This window comes from Pituophis catenifer, unplaced genomic scaffold, assembly GCF_029215685.1.
Source record: "Pituophis catenifer annectens isolate HBS135680 unplaced genomic scaffold, rPitCat1.0.hap2 SCAF_7, whole genome shotgun sequence".
In the NCBI taxonomy this organism is placed as follows: Eukaryota; Metazoa; Chordata; class Lepidosauria; order Squamata; family Colubridae; genus Pituophis; species Pituophis catenifer.
Genome location: NW_027256887.1, coordinates 60,382,394 through 60,408,874, shown reverse-complemented (window position 1 = coordinate 60,408,874; position 26,481 = coordinate 60,382,394). Strand labels below are relative to the sequence as shown.

The 26,481-nt window shown below is 40.2% G+C and overlaps 1 protein-coding gene across 2 annotated transcripts; it reads right to left on the bottom strand.

The window, feature by feature from the left end:
* Positions 1-78: 78 nt before the first annotated feature.
* Positions 79-24,745, bottom strand: SLC25A17 (solute carrier family 25 member 17). 2 transcript variants are annotated; one of them, XM_070946792.1, is made up of 9 exons: positions 24,601-24,745; positions 21,260-21,320; positions 13,490-13,556; positions 12,512-12,663; positions 10,866-10,982; positions 5,820-5,965; positions 5,559-5,654; positions 3,024-3,106; positions 79-1,510 (listed from the first exon to the last, which is right to left on the bottom strand). In XM_070946792.1, the coding sequence occupies exons 1-9, from the start codon at positions 24,652-24,654 to the stop codon at positions 1,363-1,365; spliced, it is 924 nt and encodes a 307-aa protein (XP_070802893.1). In that variant the 5' UTR covers positions 24,655-24,745; the 3' UTR covers positions 79-1,362. The 2 variants fall into 2 exon arrangements, with proteins under 2 accessions (XP_070802893.1, XP_070802894.1); XM_070946793.1 differs by lacking the exon at positions 24,601-24,745 and adding an exon at positions 24,558-24,595.
* Between the last annotated feature and the right edge of the window lie 1,736 nt (positions 24,746-26,481).

The following is a 26,481-nucleotide window of genomic DNA, read 5'->3' as shown; positions in this document are numbered from 1 at the left end:
ACCTAATATTTGGCAAAACAAAAATAAGAAACAATCCAAACAATGTTTCTGTTTTGAAAAACAGAATAACTTAATAAATTTCAAAACAGGTTTATTCTTTATTAATCAATTATGGATCTGGAGTAATAATAAATATTCTTGAATAATTCTTAGTCTTTCACTTATTACAGTTACAATGTGAAATGTTTATTATTTGCTGTGGGTTGGTTCTTTTTTTTCAAAATTTAATTACAGTTTTAATAATAGGGCATATGTGCATTTATTTAATATACAGATAGTACAATACTATGGTTTATCACAATAAGAATGAATCATAAACTTGCACATTCTATCTTTATTCTCTTCTTTCAGCATGGCTGTAGTAACTAATTTTGTTTATTAACCATATATAAATATTGCTTAAAATACTGTTTAAAGGAGCATAGTTAAATCTTAACTATAATTTTTTGAAAATAATAAACCATTTTTATGCCTATGTTTTGAAGTTGGATTAGAACAAAAGGAAAAATGCAATTTAAAAAACTGAAGTTGTAAACTGCCCTATAATTAAATCAGAGAGGTAACATATAAACCCAAGATTCATAGTTACCTACTTTTATATAATAAATCATCACAATGTTTGAACAATCTCACATGGTAATTACATTTTTTTAAAAGATGGAGCTTTACTAGTATAAAAAGATAATTCCCAATTCTACAATTTATGTTAAAATGGTTCATATGATAGAAGAATGAAAAAAGTATGTATGGAATGATTTTAATTTCTTAAATGTCAGAAATCTGACATGATTAACATGCTACATTTATGTATATTATTCAATTTTATCATACTAGGGAAGTTTGGCACAATATTTAATTAAGCATTAAAACGGTAATAAAATTGATGCTTAGAACAATTTCAAATCCATTCTTCAAAATTTTTAAGTTGGTATAAGGTACAGGAAGGTATAAGAGAATACAACTCAGTTCTTCCAAGACAATTAAAACATTCTTAGCCAATTAAAGCTTATCTTCTAAGGACATTTTTTAATAAAATCTTTATTGGACTCATTATTAAGATGATCATATAACACCAAATATTTGAAATATCATCTGATATGGAGAAATTAATGGAGAATTAGTGCTTAAAGGGTATTTTAAAATATATGGAAAATCAAAGAATGTCCCAATCTTTACATAAAACTGAATAAAGGCGATGCCTTCTAGATACTGGAATGATACATTCAACAGTTTTGATTGAAAACACAAGCACAGTTAAATAAAATTTTGGCCTTGGGATAAAATTGTTTATGGCACCCAATCATTTGTCAGGTATTCTGATTTTTTCTCTCTTAGTTTTATATGCTTTTATAGCCAAATATTTTAGTTCTTTAATGGATGCTTTAACCCCATGACTGTGAAAGTAATAGCAGTAAGTTTTTCGTAGACAAGAAACATGAGTGCAGCAGTGAGGACTGTCTGGAGCAGCTTTGCTTCTAGTCCTTTATAGAGTCCTACTAATCCGAAGCGCCTATAAAAAAACATATTAAACATTATATTTATTAAAAAACAAACAGCAGATAATTCTTCCTTCTATATCAATTCTGCTCTCTTCTACTCTTTGAATGCAATTGTTAAGAATGACTAAAGATTTAAGGATATGATGCACTCTTTGACCAGATGCCAACAAAACCAGTGCCCCATTGACTTTATCTAATTGAGTAGAATGAACTGCAGATTCTGTCTTCCACGGGCTTCTAGATGTAGCTATGTCTGGGAAAAGAGACTGGCATTTCCAATTGATTGGTTTTAATTAATTATCTCAGAATCATTAGGAATTGTGTGGAATACACAATGTAATAATAATTTTTATCAGATTTATAACCCATCTTTCTAGTCAAATTGAGCACTCAGGCAGCTAAAAATAAACATACTACCATAATTAATAAAATACAAAAAAAAAGAGATGGCTTAATCATGCCTTCTGCTGGCTAGTGGCAAGAAATATTATAAATTCTTCTTTTCCTGCATGCTGCCAGATCATAATAAATTGAGCTGATACGTTTTAATAAACAGGGACGACGAGAGATCCAGGGAAAAAAACATGATGTACACGCTTTAATGAAACTTGGTAGAAACTTGTCCAGGATCATCAGATAGTTTCTTCTGAGACAACAGGCCCAGTTTCTTCTAAAACAACAGGCCCAATGAAAAGATGGGGATGGTGCACTGTATATAAATAAAACATATACTTGCACAGAAATTTATGAACTAGAGTATGGAAATCCTGCAGAAAGTATTTGGATAGGAATAAACAGTGAGAAAGAAAAATGGGAATTGTGGGGATTTATTATAGACCACTTGAATAGGCAAGATATGAATGAGGCCTTTATGTATCAGAAAACCAGTCTTTCAAACAGGCATGCAACAAACATAACGGATTTCCCTTATCCTGACATCTGCTGGAAATTTAATTCTGCCAAGAATCAGAGATTCAATAAATTCTTTTACTCTCTTGCTGACAACTTCATTTATAACAATATGGGAAATAGTGGGTCTGCTATCCTGGATCTAATCCCAAACAAAAGGGAGACATTGGTTGAAGAACTGAAGGTGATTGGCACCTAGGAGAAAACTGATTGTCATCTTGCTATCTGTGATATGCAGAAGAGGAACTATGTGAGCTGTCAATCAGTGGAACATGCTTCCATATAAGGTAGTGACAACTCCTTCATTAGAGATCTTCAGTCAGAGGCTGGGTGGTCATCTCGAGAGATGCTATAGCAGATTGTGCACTAAGCAATACTAGATGATCTCTTTTTTTCCCTTCTAATTTTAAGAAAATATGACAACTTTTATCATAGGATAATTCCAGGGCTTTTATTCTATTATTAAAATTTAATATTTTGTTGTTATGTATGTGTGTATATGTCTAATAAATATATCTCTATGTAACTATCCATTTATAAAGTGCCCAATTTACAGTAAACTAGTAAGACACTAAATTGGGTTAAGTAGAAGCCAATTAAAAATGCAAAGCTTACTTTATTCTTTGCTGAAGAAGGTAGAGGACATTTTTAAGACTACCTAATCTCCTGTTTTCAGGGTTCAGTCGATGATGTCCAAACTGAAAAGGAGACAAAATGAATAAATGAACATTTTTCCTCTTCATTTCTGCTTACAGAAGTATGCAAAATTATGGAATATTTTGGTTGTTAATAGAAAGTATTGTGATCAAGCTATAATCCTGTACATAAACTTAAACATAAGCAAATTAAACTTGCCTTTTGGCCAGAGAGCACAATAATGAAACATGTAAACCTGTAACTGTTATTAAAACTGTTTTTTAAAAGACATACAATGCATTAAATTACATTAAATTTAGTATAATGACTTTAACACAGATAGCAGTAGCAATCACCAAAATTTGTGCAACCTGGAAATATATGTCAGGGTCTCAGTTAAATAAGAGCAGTGACAGATAGAAAATGTGCTGTCTACCAGAGTAGTTCTTTAAAATGGGATAGATATATGGCATTTTCAAACTCTAATGGACAGAGGCTTTCCAAAGAGAGTCCTAAAGACTAGAATTTGCTATTAATTTTTATTATTCAGGTTGATAGCAGAGTTCTCTTTTAAGGCTATCCACCCTTGGTAAAGTATCATCTTGCTTGACCATGGGCAAAGCTCCAAAAGTGTTGATAAGTACAGCTTCTTCTGTATCAAACTTCACCTCATTCTGCATATCTGCCTGCTTAACCAAGGACAAACGGGGAGAGGAGATACTGCTTTAACAACAGGTTATTAATTAAAATACTATGTAGATCACAAGTAGCAGAGCTGAACAAAGGGACTGCCCCTCCAACATGTACCCTTTGATTGGAACAATCCAAAAGGTAGCAATAAATTGTTTCCTTTTAAGTGACATGTGGGGTATAATAAATTGCTTAAAAGTCAATAAGATTCATTTACTGCAAGGCAAACGTGGGAGCCACTCAAATAAGCACAAATCTATTAGGCAACAAAGAAGCTATCCCAGAGAAGTTACAATTGCTCTTTTGGGCCCACTGACTAGAATTAAGGCTGTGCAACTAAGAACAACCTGATTTAATTAATTAATTTATTTATTTTTAAATTTGTATACCGCCCTTCTCCCTGAGGACTCAGGGCGGTGAACAGCCAAGTAAAAACATAAACTACAAACATTAAAATACAATTAAAAATATATATATAAATTTGGCCCCATGATTAAAAACAATAACAAACAATTAAAAACATTTTAAAAAGTGTTAGGCCAGCCCGGCTTGCTGGAAAAAGAAGATTTTAAGGGCACGGCGGAAGGCACTGAGGTCTTGGATTCTCCTTATCTCTGGGGGCAGCTGATTCCAGAGGGTAGGTGCCCCCACAGAGAAGGCCCTCCCCCTGGGGGTCACCAGCCTACATTGTTTGGCTGATGGCACCCCGAGGAGGCCCTCTCTGTGGGAACGCACAGGTCGATGGGAGGCCGTCGGTTGCAAAGAGTAAGCTTTGATGAGGTAACTTCTTTAACTGCTTGCACACCAGAGTCAGCACACTGACACCTTTATTGGCTTATGAATTATTATTACTTGGTTCTAAGGGTTATTGTTTAACTAAGTTGTCTGCTTGGGCATGGGTTTCAATAAAGGTGGAGTGTCTTTCTGTATGCTTTTGTGCAAAACTTCAATGTCACTTTTCCACAGATCCAGATTATTTTTAATGAAGGCTAATTGCTTGAACATTAAAATGTCAGTCTTTGCTGTGAGCAAACACTGTTTTGCCATGAATTCAACTGAGCCATTCTATGACAGGATTTTCTCCCAGTGTTGAGGTGGTCTTATTTTTATTAGAAGAAGCTGAAGAGCTAGTGAAATGGGCTGAAGAATGAAGAGTAAGGGATGGTGTAGAATCGGACCAGTCAATTAACTCGTCTCTAAGAAAAGCAAGAAAGCTCAAATAATTGCTGTTTTTCTAGTTCTGTTTTAAAGTCCCATTCAATAATCTCAATTTATTTTAGAAATGGAAAATGAAGTTAGTTTACTGTTTCTTATTATAGAAAAATTTAATCAATGTTTAGCTGTTGCTTATCTTAGAAGAGTGCTGTCAGCCACTCTTCTACTTCTTTTTCCCCAGTCTTCTGAATGAGAAATAAGTAATCATTTTTTTAAAGTTTGGCATATAACTTGAGCTGTGGTGTTAATAGAAAGGATTTACAAAGTGAGTATGAAGCAACCAGGCTTATCTCACTATTACATAATGTAATGCAACAAGAGAAATCCTGCCTAGGAGTAATAAATGCAGCCTAGTATGCTAATGTACTTTTGGAAAAGCAGCATCCATTATGGAAGCCATATGCTACTATTCATTCACAACATTCTAATTGTTAATGTTGAGTCCGAGAAACAGACTCAGACTGTTAGTCTGAAAAACAGTTTTGAAGAGCTTTGTTAGCCTAACTTAAAAGTTGTGCTTATCTAATAACAAATTAAGAACTATTAAATGGAACAAAGGTTTACAAATTAAGGTGTGAATGAAAGTGATTTGGCATTATTCATACATACCCGTAAAATTGACTGTACTGTCTGCATAGGGTAAGTGAGGGTAGTGGCAATTGCTTTGGCTATTGCTCCAATAGCGAAGGCGTCCAGTGAAGACAACTAAAACAATATGAAAAAAAAAATTATTATCTGGATGCAAAAACAAAATTAAGAACCTTCAAATCCATCATAACCCTAAACCAAAATGGTAACGATTTAGTTGAATGGAACAATTTCTGAGATCAAAGTTAAACATCATCTTTCTTGTAAGCCTTGGAATCTCACCTGCAGTTGTCTTTTTAAAATTTTCCTCTTAAGCCCTTCATAAAACATGAATTGAATGGCAGGGTTAAATACTAACAGCAGTGAGGGGAAAGTACCATTCCACAAAGCCAAGATTCCTTCCTCTCGTATTATCTGATGAAAGGCATCTGATTAGAAAAATAAATAAGGGAAATAAGAATCTTACAGCAGATGCAGAATTATACATTTGATCAGTCTGCCAGTTTAGCATTATTCATAGAGTTCTACATTTATTTTGCAATTTAGATCAGAATTCAAAGCATTTTGTATGGACTCATTGTAGCAGATTTTACTCTATTGCTCAGTATTGATCATGCACAATTGTTAGCAAGCTGGAATGATCAAATTCAAGGTGACAGGGAAGATGAGGGAGTTCTTAAAACTGGACAGACAGAATTACAGCACACAAAAGTTGTCTTATGCATCAATTCAATTTTTTCCTGTAATTGTGACATAATTCAAAGATTTATTTATAATGTTTCTATGCCACACTACTCCAAGCAGTGTTGATTTTTCTTTCAGCAATGCAAGACTGATCAAATAAGTAGCATTTAGTTAAGGCTTAGTCTGCCCTTCTGCCACTCAAATTAAGTTTAAAGAGGTTTGGCATGCAGAAAATTACTTTTTGATTTACTTGCTTCTATCATTGATTGATTAATTAGCTGATTGCAAAGTAACATTTCTGATACCATGTCATGTGTGTTTAATATAAATTAAATTTGCGTATAGTTACTCCTAAATCTCCCCAGAGTTTTAATTATCTTATCCAGCAATTGTCTAATAGAAATACTGATCTTTTTCTTGATTTTACCATTCATTTCAATTCCTTCTACTATTCAGCATATATTGTTTCCATTATCCCAAGGAGAAGCAATGGAAAGTTTAGAGATTCAGTGATTGACAGGTAACATGTTTCTATTGAAAATATTTTACTCTAATTCTTAGTTTAAGATGAGACAAATACAATAATGTCTTATGTTCACAAGACCTTATCAATTAAGAAATCAGTTTTAAGAATGGATTGTTATCTATGCCATTTGAAATTTTAAAAAACCCTTTTCAATATTATATGGAACTCATAAATCAACTAAAATAGGTCTCCTGAAAGCTATGTGCATGTGAAAAATCTGTGATAAATAATGCCCCCTAAAGCATCTGCTTAGTTCATTCCCTGCTGAAAGACCTGAATAGACATAATTCATTTTGTTTGTCCTAAAAGCTTCTTTAATGCAATCCTTTTTATTCAATGACACAACTGGATGAAACCAGACACTGCCTTTAATAAAGGTATTCACTCATCAAATCATTAGGAAGACTGATTCTCAACAGTTAAATACTTTTCTGGCTGGACCCATGAGAATGATGGGTCTTTCCTAGATAATGCATCTTTTATTTTCAAAAATGTCTCCTGGCATTCCTTACACCACTATATTTTCAAAGGTTCTGTTTTTCTCATTAGGTCTGTTAGAGGAATAAACCTTTGATAATATCCCCCCAAAACCAGAAAAGAGCAAACATCTTTGTTTTGGAGGCTTCTACCTGTTTCAGGGTTGCCATCTTTCTCTGTTCAGATTTTATCTCTCCCTTACCTGCCATAAACCCCAAGTATCAAGTTTACAGATATCTCAGATGGCACTTTTTCTCAGTTTATGGTTAAACCAGCTTTTCCTAAACAATAATTTGTCTTGGGTGTTGAAGGTGTTCTTCCCAGATCATGCTGTAGATGAGGATATCATCTAAACAGACAACACACTATTTCCCTTGACCTGGTAAGATTTTCTTCATTAACTTCATGAAGGTAGCAGGTGCCCCATGTAGATCAAATAGCATTTTTTAAAACCAAAAGAGTCCTTGGCACACACTCTGTTTTCTCTTTGGAGTGTGTTCCAGTGGAATTTACCAATACTCTTTGGTTAAATCCAAAGACGATAAATACTTGGCTCCACCTAGACCAGTGGTTGGCAAACCACGGCTCGCGAGCCACATGCGGCTCTTTGGCTCCTTGAGTGTGGCTCTTCTACACTCGTGATGCCCTGGCCAGCTGTGGCTGAGCTGGGAGCGTGCGCATGCGCAAGGAGACCCTCCTCAAGCGAGCACCGAAGCTCAGGAAAAGTGCGAGCAGGGTGAGCAGCAGCTTGCTTAAGGAGGGTCTCCCCACGTGTGCACATGCTCCCGGCTCAGCCACAGCCGGCCAGGGCATCACGAGAGTGGGAGGAGGAGGAGAGTGCAGGAGAGAAGCTGCCCTGTACCTACCTTCGTGCCACATTTGCACGTAAGGCAGCCTTTGCTTCCTGCTGCTTCAGGCTGGAATTCGCACCCTCCGCACTCAGCCGAAGAGCTGCTGGTGGTGAGGGATGAAAGAGCAAGGCGATGGCCAGAGGAGGGGGAGGAGGACGGTCACCCAAAGGGAGGGGGACACAGAGAGAGAGAGATGGGGGGAGAGAGAGAGAGACATAGAGACACATACAGAGTGATACATAGAGAGGGATGAGAGAGGGGAAGAGAGGGAGAGATACAGAGGGAGAGAGACATGGGGGGGAGAGAGGAGGAGATAGGAAGAGGGGGAGAGAGACAGAATAGTTTTGTGGCTGGGGGGATCATGTGACTGGGTGAGTGAGTGACATCGAGTTGGCCACGCCCGCCCAGGTTTTGTGGCTCCGGTGTGTTTTTTTCTTTGGGAAATGGGTCCAAGTTTGAGTGTTTAAGTTTGCTGACCCCTGACCTAGACCATCCAAGAGCTCATCCACTCTAGGCACTGGGTACCCATCAAACTTTGCTTATTTGCCTGAGGTCTGCACAAAACCATAATCCCCATTTGGCTTTGAGACCAATACAACTGGAGAATACCAATCACTTACAGATGGTTCTATTATGTCTATCTTTTCTATTTCATTTTGTTAACACATCTTTCAACCGCTCAAGAATTCTATAGGGAGGTCTAATTGATCAGGTTTCGCTCTTTTCTATTTTGTGTTCAACTAAGTAAGATATTACACTCAACTGTATGATAAACATATGTTTCCAGTCCCCTAATATTTTTTTATCTTAGTTTTGACTATCCCCTAGGTCTGAATTGATAAGTATTTTTCCATAGTATAGTTGACGTATTGCAACCCAAGATTGATCCAATAATTCTGAATGCCTTTCCTTTAGTACCAGCAAAACCATCCCAGGTTCAACTCTATTGTGCTATTTCCTTAGCAGATTGGCACTTCCTTTTCTTGTCTCTCAATTCAGTTTCATAACTTATTGGTTCAGTTCACCTCTTCATTATGCAAGGGCCCTGCCACTTAGCCTGTAGTTTGTTTTCTTTACTAGGCAACAGTAACTGGACTTGATCCGCTATGTTAAATTGCTTCACCTTTAAACCTCTATTATCATGCCTTTTCTGGCTTTCTCTGGTTTCTAAATATTCTTTAGCAATGTGTCCTAGGGATTTTAAATCGTTCCTCTAGAATAAGATACATTCAATTAGGTTTAAAAGCCTTCTAGGTTTTTGCACCAATTTTCCTTAATGATGTCTAGAACCCCAAAAGTTGACTCCTATACTATAACTCAAAAGGGCTAAATCCTGTAAATGTCTGGGGAATTTCAGATAGAAAAAGCATCTATGTATCCCAGTGTTTTGGGTCTTGGCCTGCTTATTTTTTGAGAATAGATTTTAGGGTCTGCTTCACCCTTTCCGTAAGACTGTCATAAGTACTGGAACACATCTCTTTTATTCCTAGATCTGTGTATAAATATTTCAGCAGTGCTGTTTGGAAATTAGTTCTTTGATCTGTAAGGATCTCCTCTGGTATGCCTAGTTACTGAAGATTTCAACCAGCTCCTCTGCTATTCTTTTGGTGGTCACATTCCTTAATGGAACTGCTTTGGGATACCAAATGGCATAGTCACAGACAACTAGGATACACTCATTGCCTTTACTAGATCATGGCAAAGGACCTACAACATCTGCCGTTATTTTAGAAAAGGGAATAAGAATTAAAGGTACTCTTTCCATAGAATTTTGTGTTCCCCTTTTGGTTTTACCAACTGACACACGGGGCAAGATATATTGGGCCATCTCTCCACAGATCCCTGGCCAATAGAATCTATCTAAAATACTGTAAATGGTCTTACCCCTACCCATATATCCAGACTATGGTGTTTCTTAAGATAACTCCAATATTACTTTGCAATATCCCTGAGGAACTACAATCTGTTCAATTTGTTCCTTTGTTAGGGATGAAGCCTTATTCGGTACAGCAACCCATTTTTTTTCTTGAAATCTGAGTGTTGATTCCTTATTTCCCTCCTTTTCTGCTGCTAATCAACTTTTAAACTTGGGTTTTTCTTCCTAGGGAGCTGAGATTGCTTGGCAGAAGTGAATCTCAGCTGGGAGGGAATCTCAGCTCCGTGTTTAAGAATTTTGGTTTTTTAGTGAACCTTAGTATTTTGCTTATATTTTACATTTTTCTCAAATTAAATAAAAAGAAAAAATAGAAATTAATCTGGAATTTTCTTCTCCATATAACTGATATGAGTTACAGCTATATGCTTTAATTCACTTTGTAAAAATAACACTGAAAGTTAAAGATAACTGGTAGTTTGTTTTTTACAAAATGACTAGACAGAGTAGTTGTTAAATAATCCACCTCATATTTCAGATTATAAAGACCTGAAAACAAGTCTGTTGCATGGTTGCTAGAATAAAAAGGAAGTATATAAACGGTATACTGTACGTTAATAAAATCAACAACAAAGTTGAAATTTCTGGAGAATATAGCTCATGTGCAGAAGAACATGAAATACATTACATTCTCGTATCAGTTCTTTTTTCATGCAATTGGTAGGATATTGAGAGCACAGCACCTTTTTCAAGTCTACAAAAAGCACGGGGTGTTTGATGAGCAAGGAAAACTATGCCAAAATGCTGCCTCAAGAGTGGTGGAGCTATGTGTTGGTATACTAAAGTTGAAAAAGCATAATTTAATTACATTACAATAGATCAAGGCAACCACACACACAGAGACCCCAACAACCTACCTACAATGCCTTTGTAATTGGTTGGTATAATATCTTCATTTCTAAATTTTGCCCCCTGGAGTTTAAGACGGGTGTTTACCACCCAGAGTGGAGTAGTCAACAGTACATTCACTACACCTAAGGAAACAGAAGCAAAATTCAGTAAAAAAAGGCCTTAGAAAATTAAAATCAAAAGTAAATTTAACTTTAATGTATAAAGTAGAAGAGGTACCATTTGAAATACTTCATAAAATCTAGACTGAAATTATTCTGGAGGAAAAAATATTTAAAATGGAAAGTCAAGGGAATTTGTCCCAAAGGTACTTTTTCAAAAGGGAAACTGGATTTTCTTGATTTTTTCCTTGAAAATGTTTTGCTTCTCATCCAAGAAGCTTCTTTAGTTCATAAGCATCCATTCTTGCTTTATTTTGGTTCTTTATCAATTATTACACATTTCATTGAGCAAGGCAAGAAAAGCCAGTTTGTTTTTCACAACAGGTGCATACCTAAATATTTCCAAATATTTTTCCTAACATGATGCAAACTTCCCACATTATTCTTCATCATGAAATCATGCATTGAGAAAATCAGACGTGCTAAACTGTTAAATAAAATTAAGGATTCAAAAGGCGTATCTCCAATAACCTTAAATGGCACATAACATCAGAGAGTAACACAAGTTAGAATAAACAATTAACCAAAATAAATAATAAAGAGCAAGAAATATGCAGCAGTGCTGGCAGTCAGAGAAAGATATACATTATATCTCTGCTCTACGAGCTGTATTGATTGCTGGTTTATTTCCAGGTTCAATTCCAGATGTTGGTTTTAACATGAGACCAGGTTATTTGAGGAACTATTTTTCCCCAGTTACATCTACCTGTCCTATCAGGTTTGGCAGGAAGGGTGTGTTACAGGTTCCTTCTGCTAAAAATTTCCATTTGACAAGGAACCCAGAGGCAGGCTTTTTCTACCATGACATCCACCCTTGATGACATAATTCCTGCTACTTGAGAGGAAATAAAAACGAGTTCCTCCAGCAGGCTGGGAATCCTATGAAAATAATAAGCTTGTGAGATTGTTACACTGTGTGTACGATGCTGATCCATTCTACTGCTTTCTTATTTATATTTTTGTTTAACTGTTTTCAATTGTTGCTTTAGATGGTTTTGACTGTTTGCTTCATTGTACACTCCTCAGAATCATATTTGTGAAATGGGTGGCTATATAAATGTGATAGATAAACACAAATACACAAACATATAAATGTGGAAATATAATATAAGCTTTGGAAAACATTGGACATTAAATTCATAACATATATTTTCAGGTTCTGTTATATACATAGTTATATTTACCACTCACACTATATTAAAATATTTCATAAAAATTATGAGATTTCATTGCTAATATCAAATGAATGACTTTCCAAAGATATGAGTATACACATCAACTCAGCACATGCTCATGTTCAAAAATAAGATAATGAAATGAACATTCAGTTATACAAAAGGGAAAAATCTAAGACGAGTAAAACTAGAAAAGAGGAAATGAGACAAATCCTTTCATGTTAAAAATACATTTTCTGCTTCATTATTTTAAATTGCCTTCATGGATATATTAATCCACATCCCAAAATCAATAAATTTCTGATAGGATTTTATTACCTGCAACCACCCCAAGAATCAAGTCCTTTCCTGTAGTTGAATGATGACCTTTAGCCCAAAGAGTTTTTAAACTATTAAATGTATAGAAATAGACAAAGTTGGAACAACAAAGGCTGGAGATAACAGGAAACCACCCTCGATATGGTGCAATGCTAAGGAACAAAATAACAAAAGCAAAAAATGAAAATAATGCAATCATCATAGCAAAAAAGCATATCTGCACCCCATTCCAAAGATAATCAATTAAATATATTTAACTAAAGGGTTTTGGGTTAAGAGTTCAAGAAACCAAGTGACAAAATAAAACATATTTAAATACTTATTAACTGTATTTAACAGAATACAATTCTGTATGCAGGATTAAATTTAACTGAACTTTAATTTTATTTCTGAATAACTATGAAAATAACCCAAGAGGATATATTATTGGAAAAATCAAAAGGAATACAATTCCGATCTGAAGGCAAGAATCATCCAATTCAAACACACTGTTTCTTGTTTTCAAGCATTTCCTTTCAGATATAGCAGTATTTTATGGAGGCACATTTTAAAAATTAACATACTGTACATATATAATTAACAATATTCTGTTCATACTAAAGACATCACAAATGTTTTTATGTGACAGAAGCTAACTATATATAGGCCAATTTATTCAGGCAAGATTTCAGCCAATGTAATTCCTGCCTAGAAATTCTTCTTGAAGAAACAATATTGCAGCAAGTCCCTTAGTATGGAAGATTAAACCCGACTTTTAATTTTTTTAATAGTGTTTTGAATTACAAAGAAAGATGTGTTCATCAATTCCTTTTTTATTATTTTTTTGTGCTTTCTAAAAGATGGTTTAGTTTCTAATGGCTCTGTTTAAATTATAACTATTCAACTTACTTAATTGAAATTTAGGAAGATGTACTCTACACATTGTTCTCCACAGAAGTTCTAAGAAAACTAATTCTAACAAAATAGCCCTGTACTTACATGCCTTCTTCTTTAATTATCTCCAAAAGAACTGCGTGTGTGGTTTTTGATTTGCGTTTTTCATCAACTGGAAAACAAGAAATATTTTTTTAAAGTTATTTAATATATTTCAATACTGCTTTGAGATCATCTTCTAATATGATGGGGAAGCTAGGGCAGAAGTAAAAGTACATTATGTATTTAATCTTCAGGTTCACTAATTCAATCTAAAACAGAACAGTTGTTTCCTCCTTCATGGATAGGCCTACAACTGACCAAAAATTAAGAAATACGGTTAGAATGGACATTGACTTACCTGAATGTCCTTTTTCGGAACGCTGCGTATACACTCCAGCATTGGGAAAATCCTCTTATCTGACAGCAACTGAGAGAACTTTTTTTACTTATCTACCCACTCTGTGCTCTCTCCACGCCCCCTTTTGCACCCGAATCCCCAGTCTTGAACGAAGACACCACAGGTGAACTACAACAAAATTTATTAACACAAAACCACCACAAGCCAACATACAAGAAAGGGAGGGAAATGGAGTGTATACGCAGCGTTCCGAAAAAGGACATTCAGGTAAGTCAATGTCCATTTTCCAGAACGCTGCTACTACACTCCAGCATTGGGACATACCCAAGCCTAACTTCCAGGGCCGGGCAAAACACTATCCAACTCAGAGGACCCAGACACCACTGCTTGCAAAACTCGACGCCCAAAAGACGCCTCAGCCGAAGCGTAGGCATCAATACGGTAATGTCTTATGAAAGGCGACAAGGAAGTCCAAGTAGCCGCCCTACAGATGTCCAACACAGAAGCCTGGGTAGCCCAGGCTGCTGAAGTAGCCGCACTCCGCGTAGAATGAGGCAGAATGTTCCCAGGAACAGGACGACGCTGATTCTCATAAGCAGCAGCAATACAGGCCTTAATCCAACGACCAATCGTGGTCGACGACACTTTCTGACCCATGGATGCAGGATGGAACGAAACAAATAAGGCTTCCGTCTTCCGAAACTCGGCCGTCCTACGTATGTAACGTCTCAACGCCCTGCGCACATCCAGAGTGTGCCAGAGAACCTCCCGGTGATGTCTCGGCGACGGGCAGAAATCCGGAAGCACCAATTCCTGCGCCCGGTGAAACCACGAGTTAACCTTGGGCAAAAAAGCAGGATCCATCCTCAGGACCACAGTGTTAGCATGAAAAATGCACAAATCTTTCCTGACGGATAAGGCAGCGAGCTCAGAAATGCGTCTAGCCGACGTGATCGCCAGGAGAAATGCAACTTTGAACGACAGAAACTTAAGTGAAGTGGAACCCAGCGGCTCAAACGGAGACAAAGTGAGAGCCTGCAAAACTAAAGATAAATCCCAAGTGGGATAACGATGAACCGTAGGCGGTTTCAGGTTCGTAGCTCCATGAAGGAACCCCTTCACCCACGGATGATGAGCCAAGGAAGTGTACGGTGGACAGGCTAACACAGTGGCCAGGGCCGCAACCTGGCGCCTGAGAGTTGCGGGAGACAAACCCTGTTCCAAACCCGCCTGTAGAAAAATGAGAACATCCTGAACCGTTGCAGACGTAGGATCCACATGAGCAGTCGCACACCAACGGCAAAAGGCTCTCCACGAGGCTTCGTAGATCCTCGTCGTGGATGGTCGACGGGCCGACTGAATCGTACCAATCACCGTATCCGGCAAACGGCCTTTCTTCAAGATGACGCGCTCAAATGCCAGACGGCCAACTGCAGCCACTGGGGCTCGGGATGACGAATGGCCCCCTGACGCAGCACGATCCGATGTGGAGGAATCACCCACGGGTCTATCACCGAAAACTCCACCAGATCCGCGAACCACGGCCTGCGGGGCCAATGTGGAGCCACCAGTAACATCTCCGCCTTCTCCGCTATCATCTTGCGAACCACCTGCTGAATCAGTGTGACGGGCGGGAAGGCATACAGTAGACCCGCTGGCCAACGACACCGTAGAGCGTTTGTGTCTTCTGCTGCAGGAGTCGGATACCGAGTGATGAACCGGGAGAGCTGGGCGTTGGTCGGACTGGCGAACAAGTCCACCAGAGGCCGTCCGAAGCGAAGACAAATCTCCCGAAATAGACTGGGAAGCAGCTGCCATTCGGCCTGGTCTATCACTTCCCTGCTGAGCCAATCCGCTCGTGTGTTGTCTCTCCCGGAAATGTGGTCTGCGAGGATGGACTCCAGATTCCTCTCCGCCCAGTTGAACAGACGTGTCGACTCGAGCATCAACGTCTGTGACCTCGTCCCCCCTTCCCGGTTTATGTGCGCTTTGGCTGATGTATTGTCCGTGAGAATCAGGACATGACGACCCCAAACCAGCGTCCGGAAATGCAGAAGGGCGAGGCGAATGGCTCGAAGTTCCAATAGGTTGATGCTCTGTGCACGTTCCTCTGGAGACCATTGTCCTTGGCCCACCTGGGCCCCCAGGTGAGCTCCCCAGCCATGGAGACTGGCATCGGTGGTGATCACGACCCGGTCTAGTTCCAGGAAACTGCAACCTTGCAGGATGGCCGACGACTTCCACCAACTCAGTGACAGTCTGACTCGCGGTGGCACAAACACTGTCCTTGTGGAGTTGGAACTGCCTGTTCTCTGGAACGGAAGAAGAAGCCATTGCAGTGGACGAGAATGTCTGCGTGCCCACGGAACAATGCGGAAACACGAGACCATCTTCCCCAACAAACGTGACAGGGTCAATAGAGGAGCCTTCCTCCGGGTCAGTACTTGGCCCACAAGCGATTTGATGTTTTTCGCTCGCTCTGAAGACAGGAAAACCTGACCTTTCTCGGAGTCTATCAGGGTCCCGAGGTGTAGAGTTGCGGTCGTGGGAACTAGCTGGCTCTTGTCCAAGTTGATGGAGAATCCGTGCTCTCGGAACGCCGAAAGCACCCTGACCCTGTCTTGCGCCGCTTGTGTCCTGGACGAGGACAGGATTAGAATGTCGTCCAGGTAACATAACACCCTCACCGGAACGGTACTGAGAGACGCGGCCACTACCGCCACCAGTTTGGTGAAAGTCCTGGGAGCCGAGGAAAGACCGAACGGCATCGCACAGTACTGGTAATGCCTGCCCGCATACTCGAATCGCAGAAACTGTCGATGCGAAGGAAGCACTGGAACATGCAGGTAAGCCTCTCGCAAATCCACCGACTGCATCAGGTCCCCTTGGCGAATAGAAGTCAGAATGGACCGAAGAGAATGCATCTTGAAGCGACGGTAACGTACCGCCCGATTCAACTCCTTGAGGTTGAGAATGCCTCTGACCCCTCCCGAACTTTTGGGAACCAAAAACAGTATCGAATAGAAGCCGGTCTCCTGCTGGTCCAACGGAACTGGTTCTATCGTGTGGATCTCCAACAGGTGTGCTATCTCTTTCACCATCAGGCTGCGAGAGTCTGTGGACAGTGGAACTGGGCACCGGACGAACCGTCGTGGGGGCCGATCCGTGAATTCGATAGCTAGGCCCTCCGAAATAGTGCGACGCACCCACTCGTCCGGAGTGGACCGGGCCCACCGATGACGAAATGCCCGGAGACGTCCTCCCACTGGCCCTGGGGTCGGTGAGTCATTTGCCCCGTCGGAAGGGCCTAGAAGTGGACCCACGAAAGGGGCGCTTGGAGGAGGAATGTGGCCTGCCACGCCCTCTGAAACGCTGTCTGTCAGAGAAGCGTTCTGGAGTCTGGAACGACTGCCGGTAAGTCGAGGGGCCTCCCTGCCCCGAGTAGGAACGAAATGGCTGACGTTGCGTGTAAGGGGTGTAACGCCTGTCTTGTCTGCGAATGGACGAGGGCATAATTTTGCGTTTGTCTTTGTCCTCCACAAGAATCGGCTCCAATGCCGTGCCGAACAGGTTCGGGGCTTTATACGGGGCCGCCGCCAACTTCCATTTGGTTTTCACATCTGCTTTCCACGGCCGTAGCCAGAAAAGGCGTCGCGATGTGACAGAAGTCGCTAACGCCCGGGATGCAAACTTGACAGAGTTCAACGAGGCATCCGCCGAATACTCTGTGGCTGCAATAATCTTGTTAACATCGTGGCGCAAGCGGGTATCCTCTGGAGGGAGTCGTTCCTGAAGTTGGCGCAACCAGATCAAAGAGGCCCTATTGAAGAATGAAGTAGCCGTGGCAGTTCTAACAGTCCAGGCCACGGCCTGATGAGACCTACGAAAGGCCAATTCGGTGCGCCTGTCCTCCGATTTGAGCCCCTCCAGCGGATCAGATGAGACCATCGAATGTGAAGTGAGAGACGCCACCGGTGCATCCACAGTGGGCACATCTAACATGGCTTCAAGTTCGGGCGCCGCACAGAACAGTTTCTTATCTAAATTGCTTGGTGCAGTGGACGACCCCGGTTGGGCCCAAGGCGCTTGCAGAACATCCGCGAACAGTTGAGGGCACGGAATAAAGTCCTTCTCCTGCTTGACTTGCTTAAACAGGGCATCATGAGGACCGGTCTCAGACGGGGTTGTCGGGGGTTGTGCTCCCACCGAACCCAAATTAGTAGTCAAACGAGCCTTGTGAAGAAGGGACTTAAATAGTGAGGGACGAAACAAGCCCGTGAAGGCTGGAGTGTCAGGTACCAGACCTTCATCCTCAGAGAATTCGAGGTCGTCGGGTCCCTCCTCGTCACGGCACGAGCTCTCAGATGAAACAGACTCACGAGGCGAGGGTGATCGAGCCCTGCGAGAGCTTGAAGGGGCCAGCGTGCTTGAAGTCCCCGCCGCCGATGTCTGGGCCGCTGTTTGCGCTCCGGCCGCCATAATAGAAGCCAACGCAGTTGACAACATCGTCTGGAAGTCGAACTGAGACGGAGGCGGAGGATTGTCCACCTCTCGGAGTCCCGCTGCTGTGGGCGTGAAAGTGGCCGAAGGTTGGCGCCGAGGGGGCGGAAAGGCCTCCAAACCCGCTGAGGAAACATCAGGCATCGACTGGGACACGCCCTTCTGCCAAGCCAAGGAACCGGATTGGGCCGCTCTCCGCTCCGAAAAGTCAGGAACAGGAACAGCCTGTTGGGCGGATTCCGCATCACCACGGACTAAAGACGCTGACGCCTGCTTGGCCTTCTCACATCGTTTTTCCAAGGCCTTATGACGCCTGAGAGCATCCTTATCAGCGGCAGAGGAGGTCTTAGAGTGGCGGGACTTGTGACCGCCAGACGCAGAGCGTTTGCCCGATTGTTTCTTGCGGGACTTAGATCTGACAGGGCTAACCTCCTGATCACTGTCTGAGGAGAACGAGCAGTCCGCCATGGTGAGAATGCCCAAGTTGAATAGTAATTATAAATTAATTGATAGATAGATTCGTATTAATAAATAATGAATCAATGATTGATTGCTTGATTAATAGATTAATTGATTAATTGATTGGAGAAATACTTGATTGAATAATTAATTGATTGATTGGATGACTGGCTGCTTTGAATACGAAATTAATAAATATTAGCTTGTTCGATTAAATAATTGAATGATTAGACGAAATCTTGCTTAGTTGATAATTGATTGCTAAATTGATAGTCTGGCTACTGCTCTGGGCAATGTACTATGCCCCAACAAGCAGTGCTGGCCCTCCTGCCACGCTGATTCCAAGGGCCCCCTTTTTCTGCCCAGGAGAGAGGCCAAGCCTTGCACAAAAGGCTGCAAAACAAGGGGTGAGCGATAGACTGGTGATGCTCCTCCCCCCCTTCTCTCTTCCTTCGAGTCAATGCCCAGACCAGGACAGAGACTCAGCCAGCCAGACCTCGGAGAAAAGGCTGCGGCCCTCTAATTAGGGTCCGCGCTGCCACGAGGTGCTTCCAAAATGGCGGCCGCCCTGATGGTCTCAAAATGGCGGCCGCAAGTTGGTGGCGTAGTTATAAATGGCGGCCTGCCCGAGCTTCGTAGGATGGCTGAGCGCTTTTCCCCCCCCCTTTGCGCCGCTCAGACGCGGACGCCAACCAGGGCTGGAGAACGGAGCGGTTCTGGGCGCGTCGGGAGGGTAGCGAGCCCCGACAGCCACGCTGCACCCCCCCCCAGTTAAACTTACGGCCGGAGCTTCGAGGCCGAAAAACAACGCCGCCAGAACACAGCGCCGCCCGCAGAAGCCTGACGGGACGGTCGCTGGATGAGTCACGCCTCCAAACGCAGCGAGCCGGTAGCCGCTCCCGAAATCACCTTCGTTCCGGCTCGCTGCTCCACACGAGAGTCGGGGAAGCTATTCCTTAGCCCCGACCTCTCTGGCAATAGTAACTCCCTACCGGATCCGCCCCGCAGGGACAGAAGCCGGCAGCAGCAGGCGCTGAAGCGCAAACGCCGGTACGACCCAGCTCCCTGGGCACGAAACCGACGAGCAGCTGATGGACTCACCAAAGGAAGATAGAAAGCTAAACTGAACCGTAAACAAGGAAAAAGAAAAAAAGGGGGCTAATCAAAAATAACTAAAAGCCTAACGCAACACTCAGAGCACAGAGAAAATCCTCCCAGTGTGTCAGCAACTGAGAGAAAGACTGGGGATTCGGGTGCAAAAGGGGGCGTGGAGAGAGCACAGAGTGGGTAGATAAGTAAAAAAAGTTCTCTCAGTTGCTGTCAGATAAGAGGATTTTCCCAATGCTGGAGTGTAGTAGCAGCGTTCTGGAAAAAAGTTTGCATGTAAACAAATTATAATAAAAAAATGCGTAGATTTTTTTGCTTTTCCTCATTGGAAAGTTTAAGATTACGTCAAAAGATTATTTTATATCTGCTCTAAGAATAACTATATTGGTTGCCTGTTTTCAGTTTTAAATATCTGTCTTCTAAACTTAATCAACAAATCCTAAAATTATTTTTTTTAAAGGATTTCTCCATCACCTCTTTGTATTTCTCAAACTGAGGTTACTGTATTTTGCTAAAATGTACATTTGCCATGTGAATATAACCTTCTTTCATTACTGGATGTACAGTATTGAGAATAAAGAATAATAAATATGGTAATCTTTTAGAACATCCAGGTTATATCTTCATGCAGTTTAGAAACACAAAATAATATAGTTGTTAATGAGTCTTTTCTCTAATCACTCTAACAATATCATACTAAGGAGATTCATCAGCTTAGTTAGGAATCTGAAAGGTTTCCAAGGTAGCAAAGATTTTGCAAGTTCCATTTTCTGAAGATTATCACAACAGAGACATGCTGTAATCAATATACTTTGCAAAATTGTTACATAGCTGTGACTAGTTATTGCTGAGTACACAGTGTCTTAAAAAAAACCCAGGGGGGTAATTTGAAATCAATAAAAAGCCCTGGTCAGCCACAAAATGCATTAGTTGCCACTTACACGTCAATAGCAGGGGTGGGTTCTACTTACCTTTACTACCAGTTCGCAACAAGAGCGCACGCACTTCTGCATATGCGCAGAAGCTTTTGCGCATGTGCAGATAGTCAATTATGATGTCTGGGCGGAGCCTCCCACCGCTTTTACTACCAGTTCTAAAGAACCGGACAGAACTGGGAGCAACCCACCACTGGTCAATAGGTACCGTAGTAGCCTAGCACCTCTCCACAAATTATTGGATAAAACAGATCAATCACTTAATAACATGTATTTGATCAATGACCAACAAAACTTAAAAGAACAAAACAAAAATAGAGTGAACTAAATAAATACAAAAATATACTAACTAGCTAGCAAAATAAAGAAGATCAGCTATTACCCTGAACAAATTTTAAGATATAAATGCAAAAACAAGTTGGTAAATCATATATAATATTCTCAAAGGTTAAATGTAAAAAATGGGTTGCTCACCTTGAAGTCTTAGTCTAGCTGTATCCAGAGGAAAAAACACTGTCATTGCTGTCACACTACCCTAAAACATTTAGCACAAAAAAATTAACTATGTAGATCATGCAGATTTTTTTCCAAATCTACAATGACCTATATTAAATCAAATAAGTTTATTGCAGCCGTTTGAGCAGGTAAAGTAAAATATCCAATAGTAGAACTATTACTGGTACATACATCTGTACAGTGGTGGGATTCAAATAATTTAACAACCAGTTCTCTGCCCTAATGATTTTTTCCAACAACCAGTTCACCAAAATGTTCAGAAAGTTAACAACCGGTTCTCCCAAAGTGGTGCGAACTGACTGAATCCCACCACTGCATCTGTGTATGTAGCAGGAAAACAATGACTAGAATAGGATCTAAAATAAGAACATATATAATAAAATAAAGATATTGCTATAAAGGAAATAAATAAGTAACCAGACTAAATTAATGGTGCAGCATGTTGTGCAGGAAATAGCACAAAACTGGGCAACTCAGGAGGATATTTTTAAATCCTTGCCTGAAAGAAAACAACATCAAACATTATGAAATATGGCAGTGAAAAAGCTTCCTGTACATGAATTAGCTTTCAACTTAAACAGAACTTTGTGGTTCTGACCGTTGCTATGAAAATATTTATTTTAAAAAAATCTTCATACAACTGCCCATTAAAAATGTGGTTCGCAATAAATTAAAGTTCAGTTTGATACTGTATGCATTTGAAACAGCGATTTTGTGCATATTCCAGGCACACTGAAATAATTTAATATTTATATTTTATTTACAACTTGCCATAATACAGTTTTGATAAGATATTTGGGTGAAGCACAATATTGATATATTATACACATCTATCCGTGTAGCATTCTATCTAAAGTTTTAACATTAATCTTTATTATACTTATCAAAGAAGGAAAGGAGGAATTAATACAAATATGCATTGCATTCTTAATATATAGAACAACTATATAGTTTTTGACTCATTTGTTTAATCAAATCTATTTAGTTTTAGAATTGTGTGGCAAGCAGATCACATTTTAGATAATATTTCAAAACTATTAGGTCATAGTTATGCAAAAATATTAAAAATAAAAAAGATTCACAAACTTTTAAACATTGCTGTATAACATGTCCACACAAGCAACTAGATATGATCTAATTTCTTATTTGATTATCAAAATTATTCAGACACATTAAGAAATGTGAAACTTATTTAGCAACCTGTTAATGTTTAAATCCATGAGCCAGAAGACAATGAGCACATGAAATATTTTACGGCATTCTCATTCTTGTTCCACCTATGCAGGTCTAAACAAGTTAGAATAGAATGGGTAGATAAAGACTGTTCACATTTCTCATTAAATCAGTCTTGAACTATTACTCTTTAACTGCTTTCCTGAACTGCGCAACTACCCTCACATATAAACAGATATAAAATGCAAGACAATATATTTGTAAAATTGTGTAATCTAATTTCTGTGTATGGAAGAAGAGTCTTACAACAGTCAATACAAGCCTTTTCTTTCCTTCTTTTTATCCAGTAAAACCCTCCCACACCTTTAAGACAGCATGAGTAGCTGGGCCACACCTGTGCTCCAAGAGAAAATGTCTTCAGTATTTAGATATGGGTGTATACTGTATTTTGAGATGGGCAATTGGAATTATTTGGGACAGCAGAAGAAATTAAGGTTGCAAGTGAAAGAGGAGGAAATGCCAGACAAAGAGGGGTATATGTCGGTGTGGGAGAGGGGTATGTGGAATTCAGTTTCAAAAGTAAAAACACTGACAAGTAACAGCCATCCAACAGCTGATAAGGAACTTTTCCCTTCTTAGCAAAAAATTATAAGATGCTTAAGAGGAGGCAACAATTGGTACTTGGCTGAAAATATTGAATCATAAGCCAGCAACAAAGCCAGCTAATAGAATAGAATAGAATAGAATTCTTTATTGGCCAAGTGTGATTGGACACACAAGGAATTTGTCTTGGTGCATTTGTTCTCAGTGTACATAAAAGAAAAGATACGTATGTCAAGAATCATAAGGTACAACACTTAATGATAGTCATAAAGTACAAATAAACAATCAAATCATATTAAGGAACAGTCAATATAAATTGTAAGGTTACAAGCAAGAAAGTTACAATCATAAATGGAAGGAGATGGGTGGTGGGAACGATGAGAAGATTAATAGTAGTGCAGACTTAGTAAATAGTTTGACAGTGTTGAGGAAATTATTTGTTTAGCAGAGTGATGGCATTCGGGAAAAAACTGTTCTTGTGTCTAGTTGTTCTGGTGTGCAGTGCTCTATAGCCTCGTTTTGAGGGTAGGAGATGAAACAGTTTATGTCCAGAATGTGACGGGTCTGTAAATATTTTCACAGCCCTCTTTTTGACTCATGCAGTATACAGGTTCTCAATAGAAGGCAGGTTGGTAGCAATTGTTTTTTCTGCAGTTCTAATTATCCTCTGAAGTCTGTGTCTGTCTTATTGGGTTGCAGAACCAAACCAGACAGTTATTTTAATGTACCTAAAGATTGGTTAACAGGTGGCTTTAATTGCAACTAAGGAATTTGCCCAGCAGTCTGTACAGCTGAGAGAGCAGCCCAAAATATAGCTAACCACTGCAATATCTTTTCACAGATATAAATAATTCAAATCTGTCTGTAAAGGAAAAGGGGAGGAGAGAACAAGGATTTTATGAATATTCGTAGAACCCATACGTAAAAATCCTTAGAAGTAACACAGAATATGTAAAAATAGGGTCATAGGTAAGAAATAAGGAAGTATCATACTTCCTGTTTAAGGATCACTGTATTTTGGTATAATTAAAAAATCCCTTGTAACAAAGGGAAGAAAAAATATACCCTTTTTTTTGGATGTAGCATTTACCAAAAAGAACTCATCATAGTGGATGACATATGAAAATGACAGCATGCTTTATTTAGAGTTCTGAACTTACTCTAGTAGAAGAGATATAATACGGTGAATATTGTACCGAATTATGTTTTTAATCTGGACCACTGATAATAAAGAGATGTACCATCTATGTTGATTCTTGGATTGTACACTACATGTTTTATTACAATGATCCAAATATTAAAACAGTCATAAATAACAATAATCCATTTGATCTGCAAACTGTTTGCAGAGACAAAAATTAGGAGGACAACTTTCAAATAACAGCAGTTTATTTTTCTAGCCCAATGCACCGAAGGCAGGGGGGACAAGCCCCTCCATCTCCGTGCCTTCCTATAATCCAGCCAAATCCTGTCCCCTCACTTCCGGGTCTTCCTCACAACCGCTTCCTCCGCAACCAACTCACCACAGCTCCAGCCACGGCATGGACCAAGCTCTCGTAGGAGAAGACGCCGACCATAGCTGCACCTTCGGCAGGGCCCGATTGCCGCTGCTGCGATCTCCCCCGGCTGCATGAAAGAGAGCACAGAAATGGAGAGGCTAGAGAGGAAAGCAACGTATCGCTGGCACCACCCCCGGCCAGGCCGCTGCCGTACTACGTGACGTTTCCTGCACTCCGCCAATCACAGAGCGGCCCTTGCACGGATCGGGAAAGATGTCCGAGAGGAAGAAAGGATGTGCGAGCTCGCGCCCCGCTTATCCCGCTCACCCCCATTTCCCCCCTCCCCAGCAATTCAAGTCCAGCGATCTCAAGTTGTTCTCTTAGCGACGGTTTAGCCGTGTTTTCGTTGGTCAAACTTTGCTTTTTGAGAGTTCTGCCAAACTGGCAGATGCGCGAAGCAAAATAAAGAGCTTCCTCAGAAGCTGTGGGTGCGTCATCTTTGGAAGTTTTCAAGAAGAAGACTGGACAGACATCTGTCAGAAATGGTGTAGGGTCTCTTCCTTGAGCAGGGGGTTGGACTAGATCAGGGGTCTCGAACCTTGGCAACTTTAAGCCTGGAGGACTTCAACTCCCAGAATTCTGGGAGTTGAAGTCCTCTAGGCATAAAGTTGCCAAGGTTCGAGACCCCTGGACTAGATGACCTAGTTGCAAGGTCCCTCCCAACTATTATTCTAATCTATTCCTCTCATGGCCTTGCTATTTGAGGGAAAGGTACACATCTGACAATTGAAAATGAATGGTCATTAGCAAGGCAGGTCAAAATTGTGCCCAAGAAGGATATATGTCATGTGGAATTTAAAGCCAAAAAAGGAAGCATTGAAAAGGCTATTTTAAAATCAAACATGTTGTGAACAAAATAAGTGAGGAAGGCGAAACCTGGCTCAAAATCCGTAACTGTGAGAGGAAACTTGGAGTCCTAGTGGATGATCACTTCAACATGAGTCAGCAGTGTGCAACAGCAGCCAAAAAAGTGAATGCAATCCTTGGTTGTATAAACAGGCATAGAATCAAAATCACATGAAGTATTAATACTGCTTTATAAAGCCTTAGTAAGGCCACACCCGGAATACTGCATCCAGTTTTAGTCACCATATTACAAAAAATATGTTGAGACTTTGGAAAAAGTGTGAAGAAGAGCATCTAAGATTATTAAAGGCCTGGAGACTAAAACATATGAAGAATGGTTGCAGGATTTGGGTTTGGCTAGACTAGAAAAAAGGACTAGGGGAGACATCATAGCAATATTCTAGTATTTGAGAGGCTGCCACAAAGAGAAGAGGATCAATTTATTTTCTAAAGCACCAGATGGCAGGACAAGAAACAATGGATGGAAACTAATCAAGGACAGAAGCAACCTGGAATTAAGGAAACTTCCTAACAGTGAGAACAATTAACCAGTGGAACAGCTTGCTTTCAAAAGTTGTGGGTGCTTCATTTCTGGGTTCTTAAGGAGACTGGACAGTCACTTGTCTGAAATGGTATAGGCAGGGTCTCCTGCTCAAGCAGGGAGCTGGACCAGAATACCTCCAAGGTCCCTCCCAGCTCTATTCTGATTGAGGGAAATATCTTTGGAATGTCATTCAATAGTAGTACTAGCTTTATATCAAACGCAATATGAAGTGCTGGTAGACATTCCTTAAGCCAATATTCCTTAAAGCGTAGTCCAAGAGTTACTGGGAGTCCTAAGAGTCCTCAAGACTCTCTCAGATCCAAAAATCAAAATTACTTGCCAGATACAGAAGAGCTGAGGTGGCACAGCGGTTAGAGTGCATTACTGCAGCTACTTCAGCTGACTGCTAGTTCAGCAGATCAGCGGATCAAATCTCGACTCAGCCTTCCATCCTT